The 15,076-nt window shown below is 38.0% G+C and overlaps 1 protein-coding gene across 1 annotated transcript in view; it reads right to left on the reverse strand.

Annotated features, from left to right (window-relative positions):
* The window catches only part of PRKDC (protein kinase, DNA-activated, catalytic subunit), a 242,091-nt gene that overhangs the window by 57,790 nt on the left and 169,225 nt on the right, over positions 1–15,076 (reverse strand). Inside the window, exons 60-62 of the mRNA XM_059394562.1 lie at positions 12,916–13,028; positions 10,813–10,944; positions 8,297–8,476 (exon numbers count right to left, since the gene is read on the reverse strand). Coding sequence (XP_059250545.1) covers positions 8,297–8,476; positions 10,813–10,944; positions 12,916–13,028 — 425 coding nt within the window. The remainder of the gene's footprint in view (positions 1–8,296; positions 8,477–10,812; positions 10,945–12,915; positions 13,029–15,076) is intronic.

Raw genomic sequence — 15,076 nt, forward strand, 5'->3', positions numbered from 1 at the left:
GGTTGAATAGGGTGAGATCACACCCATTCCAGAGATCATTTGGAAGAGCATATTTTGCCTCTCAAAGGACCAAAGGCCAGCTGGAAACATTGATCGGTGCTCATCAGCAGAGTCACAGGTGTGTTCAGAGGGCAGAAAGCCTCTTAGTAACATTTTGCTGTGAGCCACAACAGACTTAAACCTGTGTGCGCTGAGTGGCTGCTTTTCTGTGGCTGAACTAAGCAGAAAGCAGAGACTGGAGCACATGCAATTAGCCTGGTCATAGTTTTTGCTATCTGCCACAATAGATTCAAGCGTCTGCAAAGGCTTTTCTGGGACAGAGGGGAGTAGGGGACAGAGTTGAGTGTATACTGCCAATAACCTGGTTCCAGCTTTTCACTGAGCATTACAATAAATTGTAGGCTCTGCACATGTACTGAGCTATGGTTTTTCCGGATAGTATGGGGCTTGACACAACCCAAGCCTCTCCTCCTGGTTTGGGAGTGGGCCTACACCTTATTATGCCCTTTAAAACTTGGGAGTTTTGAATATCAACCACCAGCCAGAGATAAAATACAGATCTGTGGCTCTGGGTGTGCCAATAGTCTAGGCACAGACAGGTTAGGGCAGGGAACTGATAAAACCACAGGACACAGGAGACTGTTTGCTCTTCTCAGAGGGCTCCTGAACAGTGGCTGGGAGTTCCACTCCCCGGAGAAAGGAGGGCTGGGTGATACCATTTTCCACATCCTCCACCATCCCTCCTACTTCCCTCCCACCACCAGCACAGAAGGACTTCAAAGAGAAACACAACACCTCCAGTGGACTCTGGAGTCTCCTACACTACATCTTGCACCCCAGCACCTAGCAGGGGCATTTTTATAAAAGCAAGTCACCTTGTGAACCAGTCCAGCAAACCTCTCCAAAGAAGACAAACACAAGTCCACAATCTACCAAGTCCACTGATTAAAGAAAGTACCAAAACATCACATTCCAGTGGAAACAGGACAAAGCTTGTTTCTTTTTTGTTTTTGATTCCCCTTTTCTTAATTTCTAATGCTTTTTTCATTTTTCTGTTTCTTATTTTTTATTCTTCATCCTTTAATCATCTATTTTTCCCCCTTTCTCTCTCTCTTTTTTTTCCTTTTTCTTCCTTTTTTTTGTATCAGGCTGATAATCTTTTGTTCAGTTGTTGGTTTGATTGTTTCCTTCTCTTATTTTTTGAGCCTGGCTACTTTTTTCTCTCTTTTCTTCTTTCCCTACTCTTCTTTCCTTCCTTGTTTCTTACTTTCTAGAATCACGCTTACAGTTTGTCTGTTTGTATCCATTTTTGTTCTGTTTTCCTTTCTCTTGTTTTAGGTCAGGCTTTGTTTTTGTTTTGTCTTTTTTTTCTTCTCTTTTTTTTCCTTTTTTCCTTTACAAACTTAACTTGACAGACAAATCAAACCATACGTACTTAAGGGTCAAAACACTCCATTGCAAGCAAGAAGGAATGCTACAGAGGAAGTACCAGTGGGAAAGAGCAGCCAAAACACAATAGCAGAATGTACACAGCATATATCAGAAGCAACTTCCTGAGGTTTTTGTTGTGGTGGTTATTACTACTGTTTCTGCTGTTTTGTTTTATTCTTTCCTCCTTACTTTTCTGAAAACAATGACTAGATGGAGAAAATGAGTGCAAAAGAAAGAACAGGCGGTACTATTCTCTGGTAGGCATTTAATCGATATGGATACAAGTAACATATTGGAACTAGAAATCAAAACAATTATAAAGATACACGCTGGGCTTGAAAAACGCAGAGAAGCCACTACAGACTCCCTTACTGTAGAAATAAAAGAACTAAGATCTAATCAGGCCAAAATTAAAAATGCTATACTGAGATGCAGTCAAACATGGAGGCTAGGATAAACAAAGCAGAAGAGAGACGCAGTGATATAGAAGACAAAATGATGGAAAATAGGGAAGCTGAGAAAAAGAGACAAAAACTACTACTGGATTACCAAGGGAGACTTCAAAAAATCAGTGATACCATAAAGCAAAATATATTTGAGTAATAGAGGTCCAGAAGGTAAAGAGAGAGGGGAAGAAGAAGGTTTCTTTGAACAAATTATAGAACAGACCTTCCCTAATCTGGGGAAGAAAAAGCATTCAAGTCCAGGAGGCACTGAAAATCCCCCACAAAATCAATAAAAATAGGTCAACACTCCAACATAAGATAGTAAAGCTTACAAACTTCACTGATAAAGAGAAAATCCTGAAAGCATCTCAGGACAAGAGGTCCTTAACTGATAAGGGTAGATACATAAGGCTGGCAACAGACCTGTCCACAGAGAGCTGGCAGGCCAGAAAGGACTGCCATGACATAATTAACATGCTAAATGGGAAAAAAAATGCAGCCAAGAGTATTTTATCCTGCAAGGCTGTCATTCAGAATAGAAGGAGAGATAGAGTTTCCAGATCAAACAAAAACTGAAAGAATTTATGAATACTAAAACAGCCCTGCAAGAAATATTAAAGGGGATCCTTTGAGGGAAGAGAGAGCTCAAAAATAAAAAAAGATCAGAAAGGAACAGAGACAATTTTTTTTAAAGATTTTATTCTTTTATTAAACAGAGATCACAAGCAGGCAGAGAGGCAGGCAGAGAGAGAGGGAGAAGCAGGCTCCCTGCTGAGCAGAGAGCCTGATGCGGGGCTCGATCCCAGGACCCTGGGAACATGACCTGAGCTGAAGGCAGAGGCTTTAACCCACTGAGCCACCCAGGCACCTCGAAACAGAGACAATTTATACAAACGCTGACTTTACAAGTAATATATGGCACTAAAGTCATCTCCTTCAAGAATTATTCTGAATGTAAATGGACTAAATACTCCAATTAAAAGACACAGAGTATCAGATTAGATAACAAAACAAGATCCATCAATATGCTGAGACTCATTTTAGATCCCCAAACACCTCCAGATTGAGAGTGACAGGTGAGGGGACGGGAACCATTTATCATCTTAACAGACATGAAAAGAAAGCTGGAGTAGCCATCCTTATAAGAGACAAACTAGTTTCTAAACCAAAGAGGTAAACAAGGACACAACTTCATAATAAAAAGAATCTATTCAACAAGAAGGTCTAATAATTGTAGATATTTCTACCCCTGACTTGGAAGCATCCAAATATATAAACCAATTAATAACAAAATTAAAGAAACTCATTGATAATAATACAATAACAGTAGGGAGCTTTAACACCTCACTCAAACCAATGGACAGATAGTCAAACAGAAGATAAACAGGAAACAAAGGCTTTGAGTGACACACTGGACCAGATGGACTTCACAGACACATTCAGAGCATCTCATTCTAAAGCAACAGAATACATATTCTTCTTGAGTGCACATGGAATGTCCCCTCCAGAACAGATGACATACTTGGTCACAAATCAGGTTCCAACCAGTACAAAAAAAACCAAGATTGTGCCATGTACACTTTCAAACCAATGCTTTAAAACTTGAATGTAATCACAAAAGAAAATTTGGAAGGAACAAAAAAATACATGGAGGTTAACCAGCATCCATCTAAAGAATGAATGGGTGAACCAGGAAATTAAAGAAGAATTTTTATTTTATTTTATTATTATTTTTTAAAAGATTATTTATTTATTTATTTGACAGACAGAGAAATCAGAAGTAGGCAGAAGTAGGCAGAGAGGCAGACAGATAGAGAGCCTCTATCTCAGGCTCCCCACCAAGCAGAGAGCCTGATGTGGGGCTCGATCCCAGGACCCTGAGATCATGACCTGAACCGAAGGCAGAGGCTTAACCCACTGAGCCACCCAGGTGCCCCAAATAGAATTTTTAAAAATATATGGAAGCATATGAAAATAAAAATATAACAGTTCAGAATCTTTAGATGCAGCAAAGGCCTTCCTAGGAGGGAAGTATCAAGAAGCAAGAAAGGTCTCAAATATATATCCTAACCTTACACCTAAAGGAGCTGGGTAAAGAACAACAAATAAAACCTAGATCCAGCAGAAGAGAAATAATACAAATTAGAGCAGAAATGCATGATATAGAAATTAAGAAAACAAAAAAAACAAAAAACAGAACAGATCAACAAAACTAGGAGCTAGTTCTTTGAACGAATTAGTAAGATTGAAAAACCCCTAGCCCAACTTATCAAAAAGAATAGAGAAAGGACCCAAATCAATAAAATCATGAATGAAAGATAAGAGATCACAACACTGAATAAATACAAGCAATTATAAGAGAATATCACGAGGAATTATATACCAAGAAATTAGGCAATCTGGAAGAAATGGATACATTCCTAGAAACATATAAACTCCTAAAACTGAAATAGGAAGACATAGAAAACCTGAACAGACCCATAACCAGCAAAGAAATTGAATCAGTAATCCAAAACTTCCCAACAACAAGAGTCCAGGGCCAGATGGCCTCCCAGTGGAATTCTACCAAACATTTAAGAAATTAACACCTTTTCTGAAGTTGTTCCAAAAAACAAAATGGAAGAAAAACTTCCAAACTCATTATATGAGGCCAGCATTACCTTGATCCCAAAACCAGACAAAGACCTCACTGAAAAGGAGAATTACAGAACAATATCCCTGATGAACATGGATGCAAAAATTCTCACTGATACTAGCTAATAGGATCCTACAATACATCAAAAGGATTATTCACCACAACCAAGTGGGATTTATTCCTGAGCTGCAGGGGTGGTTCAACATCCACAAATCAATTAAGGTGATATACTTCATCAATAAAAAAAGGGACAAAAACCATATGATCCTTCAATTGATGCAGAGAAAGCATTTAACAAAATACAGCATCCTTTCTTCATAAAAACTCTCTGCCATGTAGCTAGAGAGGAAACATATCTTAATATCATAAAAGATATACATATACATACATATACATACATATACATAATATACAAAAGATCCACAGTAAATATCATCCTCAGTGGGGGAAAAACTGAGAGCTTTTCCTTAAGGTCAGGAACACGACAGGGATGTCCGCTCTCACTACAATTGTTCAACATAGTACTGAAGTCCTGGCTACAGCAATCAGACAACAAAAAGAAATAAAGAGCATTAAATCAGCAAAGAAGAAGTCAAACTTTCAGTCTTTGCAGATGACATGATACTCTGTAGAAAACCCAGACGATTCTACCAAAAAAAATGCTATAACTGATACAGAAATTCAGCAAAGTCCCAGGATATTAAATCAATGCCCAGAAGCCAGTTGAATTTCTAGACACTAACAAGGATGAAAAAGAAATAGAAATCAGGGAATCAATCCCATTTACAATTGTACCAAAAACCATAAGATACCTAGGAATAAACCTAACCAAAGAGGCAAAGGATCTGTATTCTGAAAACTATAGAATACTCATGAACGAAATTGATGAAGACACAAAGATATGGAAAAATGCTCCATGTTCATGAATAGGAAGAACAAACATTGTTAAAATATCTACGCTACCCAAAGCAATCTACACATTAATGCAATCCCTATCAAAATATCATTACTTTTTTCACAGAACTGGAACAAACAATCCTAAAATTTAATCCTGAATAGCCAAGGCAATGTTGAAAAAGAAAAGCAAAGCTGGAGGCATCACAATTCCAGATTTCAAGCTACAGTACAAAATTGTCATCATCAAGACAGTATGGTACTGGTATAAAAACAAGACACATAGACCAATGGAATAAAATAGAGAACCCAGAAATGGAATCTCAACTCTATGGTGAACTAATCTTCAACAAAGCAGGAAAGACTATTCAATGGAAAAATGATAATACCTTCAACAAATGGTGTTGGGAGAATTGGACAGCAACATGCATAAGGATGAAACTGGACCACTTTCTTACACTATACACAAGAGTAGACTCAAATGGATGAAAGACCTAAATGTGAGACAGGAATCCATGAAAATCCTAGAGGAGAACACAAGCAGTAACTTTTTGACCTCAGCTGCAGCAACTTCTTACTAGACATGTCTTCAAAGGCAAGCGAAACAAAAGCAAAAATGACATACTGGGACTTCATCAAGATAGAAAACTTTAACACAGTGAAGGATACAGTCAACAAAACTAAGGTAAGCTACAGAATGGAAGAAGATATTTGGAAATGTCTTATCAGATAAAGGGTCAGTATCCAAAACCTATAAAAAACTTAACCGAACTCAACACCCAAAAAACCAAAAACTCCAGTGAAGAAATGGGCAGAAGACATGAACAGACACTTTTCCAAAGAAGACATACAAATGGCCAACAGACCCATGAGAAAATGCATGTCACTTGGCATCAGGGAAATAAAAATCAAAACTACAATGTGATTCAACATCACACCTGTCAGAGTGGCCAAAATGAACAACTCAGGAAACACAGATGTTGGTGAGGATGCTGAGGAATAGGAACCCTCTTACACTATTGGTTAGAATGCAAACTGGCACAGTCACTCTGGAAAACAGCAGGGAGGTTTCTTGAGAATTTAGAAATAGAGCCACACTACAACCCAGCAATTAATAGCACTATCCAAAGGATACAAACAGTGATTTGAAGGGGCACCTACATCTCAATGTTTATAGCAGCAATGTCCACAATAGCCAGAATATTGAAGGAGCCAGATGTCTATAGACAGATGAATGGATAAAGAAGGTGTGGTATATATATATACAATGGAATAGTACTCAGGCATCAAAAAGAATGAAATCTTGCCATTTGCAATGACATGGATGGAACTTTAGCAAAATAAGGTCATATATGATTTCACTCATATGTGGAATTTAATAAATATAAAAACAGAAGAACATGGGGAAGGGAAGGAAAAATAAAAATAACATGAAAACAAAGAGGAAAACAAACCATCCATAAGAGACATGTAATATAGGAAATAAACTGAGGGTTGCTGGAGGAGAGGTGGGTGGGATGGATGGGGTAACCGGTTGATAGGCATTAAGGAGGGCACTTGATGGGATGAGCATGGGTGTTATATGCAACTGATGAATCACTAAATCCTACCTCTGAAATTAACAATACCCTATATGTTAATTAAATCTAATTTAAATTAAAAAATTTAAAAATATTAAAATGAACTGAAACAGTTTACTAGGGACTTTGTAATGATCCATGTTTTAAATGGCAAAGGAAATCTTTCTTACATGAAAATGTAACCTTCCAGAAAGCACGTTTTAAGTAGTAACTGAAACTATGTCTATATATGCTCAAACTGTACTGCCTTAGAAGGCCTTCTCTGACCACTCCATCTAAATATCTATCATGGTACCACCCTGTGGTATCACTCTGTTCAAGAGGATGTCTCTCTCCCTGCTTCATTACTACTCTACATTACACTGGTGTTTCTGTACTACTCAAGTTCTGTGACACTTAAGACTACTTCATGCTATCTTCTATATTCTTCTGTTTATTGTTTGTTGTCCATTGTAATTCCAGGAAAGTAGAGATTTGTGCCTCTTTGCATCACTCACCATCCCCACCACTTACAAAGTCAGGAATATGCTCAATCAAAATCTGTTGAAGGCAATCAGGAGGCAGGAAATAATCTGGTGAAACAGTATATAAGCAAAAACAACTAACAACATGCAGGACTTAACCAAATTACTGAAGGGATTGACTTATTGATCAGAACATTTTTTAAAAAAGATTTTATTTATTTATTTGACAGAGAAAAAGAGATCACAAGTAGACAGAGAAGCAGGCAGAGAGAGGGGGAAGAAGGCTCCCTGCTGAGCAGAGAGCCAGATGCAGGGCTCTATCTCAGGACCCTGGGATCATGACCTGAGTCAAAGGCAGAGGCTTTAACCCACTCAGCCACCCAGGCACCCAAAATCAGAACATTTTTATACCAAGGCTGATTTCTAATTATTCAGTCAAATATAAATTTGGGGTTTTTGGGTTTCTTGTTTTTGTTGTTATTGTTTTTTTAATAAAGACTCATCCATTTATTTTAGAGAGAGAGAGAGAAAAAGAGAGCAGGCACAAGTTAGGGGAGGGGGAGACGGAATTCTCAAGCAGACTCCCCACTGAGTGGGGCTTGATCCTAGGACCCTGAGATCATGACCTGAGCTGAAACCAAGGGTCAGACATTCCTATAAGCTTGTTTAAAAAAAAAATACAATCAAATCACAACAACCCTTCTGGGAAGAGGTAACCAACCATACAGAGTATATATACTCAAACACCTTGTGCTTCAGTTTGTGAAACAAATTAAGTTATTATGACACAGTCTTTTGATGGGAAAGTAGATAATGCATATTTATGAAGCATGTATAGACTCTTACCTGGATACAAGAGACAAAAGGTGGAAAGAAAGAGAAAGTGCTGTTAAGAAAATGATTAAAGTCCTGTAGCAACTTTTGAGTAATGTTGTTTTTCTCAGACTTGGTCTTGTATTTATCCATCTCTCTTATAATTCCAGAAAACAAGCTGCCAAAGAGCTCTTTTGCAATTATTGGGTCTCTCTGTAAAATACCCAAAACAAAGACAAGTTAGGATCTGAAGTAAAAATGCTACAATTCACTAATACTATCAGAGCTTTATTTGAAAACACAAATTTCTGCAAACATATCTAATTTACATCTCAATTCTGTTTAGAAAGTTTTAACAGGCATTGACATGGCTAGTGTTTGAAATTTAACCAAATATACTTGTGGTATCATGGATTTTGGACCCAGAAATAATGTAAGCTGGCTTAATCACATATGTAGCCACAGAGTTTAACTCATGGGTGAGTCTGGACCTTCAGATATTTCATCTTTAAAGCAGGGATAACAGAACACATCTCAGGGCTGTGGTAAGGATTAGCCAAGTTAAAGCACATCAAGTGACCACTGCAGTAATTGATAAGATCTTCAAGAAAGATTAAATGAGATTTTTAAGTACTATCTTTACATTAGTATCATCATAAAGCTAAAGATAGCTGATAAGCTTAAATAAAATGCCAATTTAAAATTTCAAAGTCCCATCAATACGACCATTTAAACTGTTAAAACCATCAGTAACCATTTTTGTGCTTTTAATGTTTGGTGTATTCAACTCTAACAGAATGCTACCTGATCTTTCATGGCTTTAACCCTCACACTCCATGACTACAAGAACTGGTGCCTGTGACATCAGTACTAAGAACAGTCCCTAGCATGCAGTGTCTGTATATTTTAAAGGAAGGCATGAATGCATGAATTAATAAGATCTGAACACTATTTTGCTTGGTAAAAACTGTGTCTGAATAAAAAGTTCTTGATTTGTTCTTTATTTTGTAATTTATTTGCTTTATAAAAGTTATATGGTTGCTATAAAAAATTTCAGAAAATATAAATTAGCAAAAAAGAAAATAACCCAATTATACTACATGAAGATAGTCACTGCCATGGGTTGTTCTTTTACTACAACACACACTCTCTCATACGGTATCTGTTCAATAACTTTTTTCACTTAACTTGCAGCAGACAGGTTCCCATATCTAGAACCCAAATCTTGAGTCTTATGCACAAATTCCCTCACTTCCCAGGGAGTTCCAAATGCTTCTTCTATTATGATACAATGGTGCTTAAGCTAAAGAATGTTTTCAGAGCAACAGAATGTTGTCACTGGACATGTGCTATAATGACTAATTTACAGGCTCCTCTTCAGTTCTCTAGCGTGCAACACTCATGTTGAAGAGGAGCCCCTGGACAGCAGAGAAGGCCTTGTCTCTTCTGTTCACAGCTGCACCTCAGTGCTTAGAGCAGTCCCTGGCATCCAGATGGAACTGCTCCATATATAGCACTTGTTGAATAAAGTATTTGGAATTTGAGAAATATAAGGACACATATTCCTTTTCAAAGAATAGAAAAAAATGTAGTCACGTTTTTTCAAAACAATATTCACCATCTCAATATTTTCCAAGCACCAAAGAGATGATCTGACTTGGGACATGGGTCTCAGCAGTATCAGGCTTGTAACCTGCTATCATTAGTACACACCACATACCTATCCAACCTGGGAAGATGCAAACCATGCCTAGGAGAGTAGGCGGCAGCATCATTTCTGAGGCAGTGATGTGAATATTATGTGCAAAGCACTAGAAAAACTGGGAAATAATGGGGGTGAAGAAAAACACTAGGCCAGGAATCAAAACAAAGCGGGGGTTGTCTTAGTTTCACACCCAGCAAGAATACAAAGTTTGAACCAAATTATCCATTCTTTGCTAACCTTCAGTTCTTCATCTGTAATGTGTCTAAAAAACTGCCTTTATGTCACGAAATTACTGGGAGAATCTAATGAAAGAAATGTGAAAGCACTCTATAACACTCAAGGGCTCTTCTGTGATAGTAGTTACATAAATCAGTACATATGCTACAATTGCACAGAATCAATCTCTCTCTCTCTCACACACACACACACACACACACACACACGAGGGAAAAAATGGTTATGTCCAGTCCAGGTAACACTGTTGTTCCAATGTCAATTTCTAGAGCAACATAAATGGTTAAATAAGATACCACCAGTGGGGAACGCCAGATAAAGAGTATATGGGACTATGTACTATTTTTGCAAATTCCTGTTAATCTATATTTATTTAGATTAAATAAAAAGCTTAAAAAAGAGTAACAAAGACTATGCAGATATAACATTATTATAAGCAATATAAGTTTTGGAAAATTTACACAATATATAGCATATTTCAGCATCTAGCATTATGCCACACACACACACAGTGGTATGCCACAACACCTCAGTGTGGCATACGGTAGCCCCCGGAACTGATAAATAGTTTTTATCAGTCAATAGAAAAATAAAGCATTCAAGGACCAACCTGAGCCACAGCTTGCAAGGGGGTGATCAGGCTACTGTATTTAATCTGAATGTCAGGAAGGTCTCCTTGACGGTAACTCCTGTATAAAATGACTTGGGCATCGTGCTTCATTTTTAACTCACTCTTTATCTCCTATAATCATTAGAACCAAGAAAGAAGATTAGAATTCTTATTGAAAAAAATTGTAGTACATGAACTATGAAACGATCAGTCAGTACTTATCTTTAACATAAAGGTGAATTTGATGATAAATTTTACCCAAAATGGTTTGGTCCCTACACTTTACCAGTCTATGGTAGACAATAAATCCAAAATAAAAATTACTATCAAATGAGCAGTATGATTAAACATTTATCACAAAATAATGTGAATATCTGTAAACTCAGAGAACTTGAATTAGAATTTTTTAAAGCCATATTTCATTTCTTCCCCTTAATTCCTCTTAAAAAACCCTTGGCTAACAGGCCCAGGGATATCACCACAGCCCAGCTCTTCCTGACCCTGCTCACCACGCTGGCCTTGCACATGCTTTTGAGTCACCCCGACTCTCCACCACACAGGGCTGTGGGACCTGTTCATCTCTGCCTAGAGTGTCTTTTCACAGTTTTTCTCTCATCATTTGGTTCCCACCTCAGATATCATTTTCAAAGAAGCTTGCTTTCTCACTTTAACAGTCTTCCCCACATGGGCATAACTTGGTTAATCTCCAACTGCACACTATAATCTTAACTCATTCATTTTTTTGGTTCTGTTGTACACACTGGGTTGTAGCTCCATGAATGTTTATATCATATTCACCTCTATACCATTAGCATGAGCGCAGTGCCTGCCACTGAGCACAATGCTCCCAATAAATAAAGCGCATGGACTTCTGATGCCATTCTTACTGAGAGGTCAGCCGCTTCAGATGAGAACACCTGTGTCAGAGGGAATGTATGGCCTCACACAGCAGGCCATTCTACATTTATTAAAGGACTTTATTTGTATCAAACCAAACTATCCCACTCTGATTTCTATCCAGCAATCCTGGTTTTATCTTTTCCTTCTGTTCATATTCTGCTTTTTATTTCCTTCAGGCACACCTAGTTAGGTTTCAGGCTTAATTAGTAGCTCATGGCTACTTCTGAGTGGGCAAAGAAGAACGCTCTCCATGTGTGGTGGGGCCAGTGAGAAGAAGCATGGGAGGACTTTGAGGCACTGATTTTGGACCCTTGCCTTCAGGAGAATAGCTGTTCTTACACAGATAAGAGAGATGAAATGTCCATTTTCTTTCCACAGAAGATATAGTGGAACCATTCAATTTCTTCATACTCAGATTTGCAAGTTAATTAAGTGACTGAAGATTTAAACTGAATTAAAATAAACTCAGTTGTTTTTTTTTTTAACATACAGTCTTGTCTTTCTTGAAAATTTTGTCATAATTACTGGTTTTTAAGTAATACCGAAGCTGTTGCTGAACAAATTCTTCCATTATTTCCACATTTTGAAAAATGTTTAATTCATGCCGTACTAGGTCACTGCTTTTGGCAGATAACCCAGGACCATCCATCTGGCCTGCTCATCCTTTCCTCTGGGCTCACCATTCCCTCTTCATCCAGGTACCCCAGAGAACAGCTGGTTGTAATGTGGTTCCACAGTGGCCCCAGACCCAAAGTGGGGCAAGATTATGGCTAATCCTTTCCAGCAGCTAAAGTTGTAAGATAATTCAGGAATTATTGGAGGCTGTGTCTCTACCACATGGAGAAAGCCAAGCTGTACACAGAGAAGAACAAAGCCAAGCTGCAGTGAGAGTCTGAGATAAGGGGCAGGGATGAGGTCCTGGTAGTGCCCGTGAGCCACAACAAACCTCAGATTCAAGGGACTACACACACATGCCCCATTCCAAGATTCCCATGACCTCATTAGTGAGTCACCACTGTCCTTTACATCTACATTAGTCAGAGGAATTATCTTTGGTTCATAAGTAACTTTAACTCATATACTGCTGGTTTTGTAATTTTGTCATGCAATAAATATCTGACAAGAATCTTATTTCCTTAGTATATATCTGTTGATATAAAAAAAATATTTCTGACCACTCAAATTCTCAAAATAGATACAAACCTTCTCTCGTTTTTGTTCAGCAATACCTTTTCTGGCATAAATCAAACTGAGCTTTTCTTGGTCCTTTATAAATCGCCTGCATAATCTTAATATTTCTGTCCGATTGTCTATACCTGAAGAATATAAAGGTTTGTTACAGATGGTCAATTTGACATTTGCAGTTGACTTCACCTCCTTTCTAGAATTGCCTGAAATAGAAAGTATAATTATTTCCTTACTTCCATCTAGCTGTTCTGTTTTGTTGCAATGACATGAGTCTGTGAAGAACAGAGAACAGGACAGAAGACCACTAACCAGTTTTGGAAACTAGAGAACAGAAAGCTGTAACCAACCCAGCCCAACCCCAGGGCCACCATACAGAGAACAGAAACAAACAAGGACGGCTGACAAGACCTTGAAGGGGCAGGACCTGGCAGCAGCAGGCATGTCCATGGGAAGGGAGGAAAGTGAGGCTGCAGCAGGAGATGTGGTTAGGAAGCACTGTCCCTAGTGCTGCAGGTGCCGAGCCTGGGAGAGGACATAGGGCCCATGGGTGCACAGGGCTGACATGGCTGCAAGCACAGCAACTACACCATGAGTGACCACAAGGGCTTTTGGAACCTGGAGCTGCCTGGTCGTGCTTGGCCTCTAGAGTACTGGTACCCTGGCCTGCCAGCCTGTAGTTATTCCAAATGCCTTTTACTCATCTGGGAATATAAGTGAAAAGCCAAGTCACCAGACATTTTGAGGAAAGCTTCAAACATGAAAGACAGAAATGAAAAAAATAAGGAAAGAGCAACTGTTGAAAGCAGTCCTTCCAGGGGAAAAAATTTTCAAAATATTATCATTTATTAAAAAGACAAAAGCAGAAATTCCAACAGTGGATCAAACACTGGAAGGGCATTCAGAGAACATAAAAAGTTCATAGAAACCAAAAATATAACTTAAAAGTAAAGGTTAGAAGATAGGTTAAAGTGATTTCCCAGAATACAAAGGAAAAAGGATGAAAAACAAGAAAATTATAAGAGCTGATAAAGTCTGTATTCCAAAAAGAAAACTGATACGAGGAAATCATCAACAAAATCATCCAAGAAAAAATACTGCAAAACTGGAAAATGTATTAGCAGTCTGAAAGGGCCCTCCTATGCCCAGAAAAATGGACTAACAGACCTGCATGCTTCAAAGGACCTTTTTGTGAAAATTTCCTAAAATTTATTTAAAAGAAAGGATCCTAAGATGTTCTGCCAATTCTTAACAAAGAACCAATTCTTAACAAAGAGTCAATAAAATGAATGCCAGTAGGTTTCCCAACCCAACCTTGGGTACTAGGGAACCCTGATGAGTTCACACTCAAAATTCTATAGCTAAAATACCCAGCAGGTGTGACTGCCATCAAAGCATCAAAAACAGCTTCTGACTCCCTTTCTCAGGAAGCTACATGAAGAAGTGCTTCATCAGAAAGATGGAACAAGCCAAAGAAGAATCGGATCCAAGAGAGGTGAAAAGGATGAAGAGGTGGTCTCTGAACCACAGCTGAGCAGACACCCCAAGAGCAGTAGCCTGGAACAGCGTGGCTCAAAAGCTCCAGGAGAGATTTCATTTAAGATAAAACATTTATGTACTGGGACACAGTAAAAGACAATGGTACAGCTCAAAGGAAATCAAGTAATAATATGCAGAAATCTAAACCAAAATAATTATTAATGCCCAGAAAAAATTATTATACAAGAAATACAAAATAATCATAGTAGCACTATACTTTGAACAGATATAATATTTATGCAGTCAAAATAAGAGGAAACTACACAGGAAGAATTCATTGCGAGTGTGTGTGAGGGACAAGAAGGAGCCAGATCCTCAATGTCCATAACGCAAGCAAAAGAGAATAACAAATATTGAAAGAAAAAAAAAGGTAGGGTAGCAATACTGGAGGTACAGAAGGGTGTAAGTGGTTGCGTCTGGAATCTGGGGAATGGATATGGAGGGTTGCTATTTCTTCTAGAAAGCTTTGGCAAAGTATTTGACTCTTCAAACTACTTGCATGTATTACCCTAATAACAAATGACTAAAGGAAACTGTAATGAAGAATTAAAATAGTTGAAAAGTGATATTTTAATTAGGTTACAATTTCATTTTTAAATGCCAATGATAATATCACAGTAAGGATTAATTCACCATAAAT

Source organism: Mustela nigripes, chromosome 3 (assembly GCF_022355385.1).
Source record: "Mustela nigripes isolate SB6536 chromosome 3, MUSNIG.SB6536, whole genome shotgun sequence".
NCBI classification, from domain to species: domain Eukaryota; kingdom Metazoa; phylum Chordata; class Mammalia; order Carnivora; family Mustelidae; genus Mustela; species Mustela nigripes.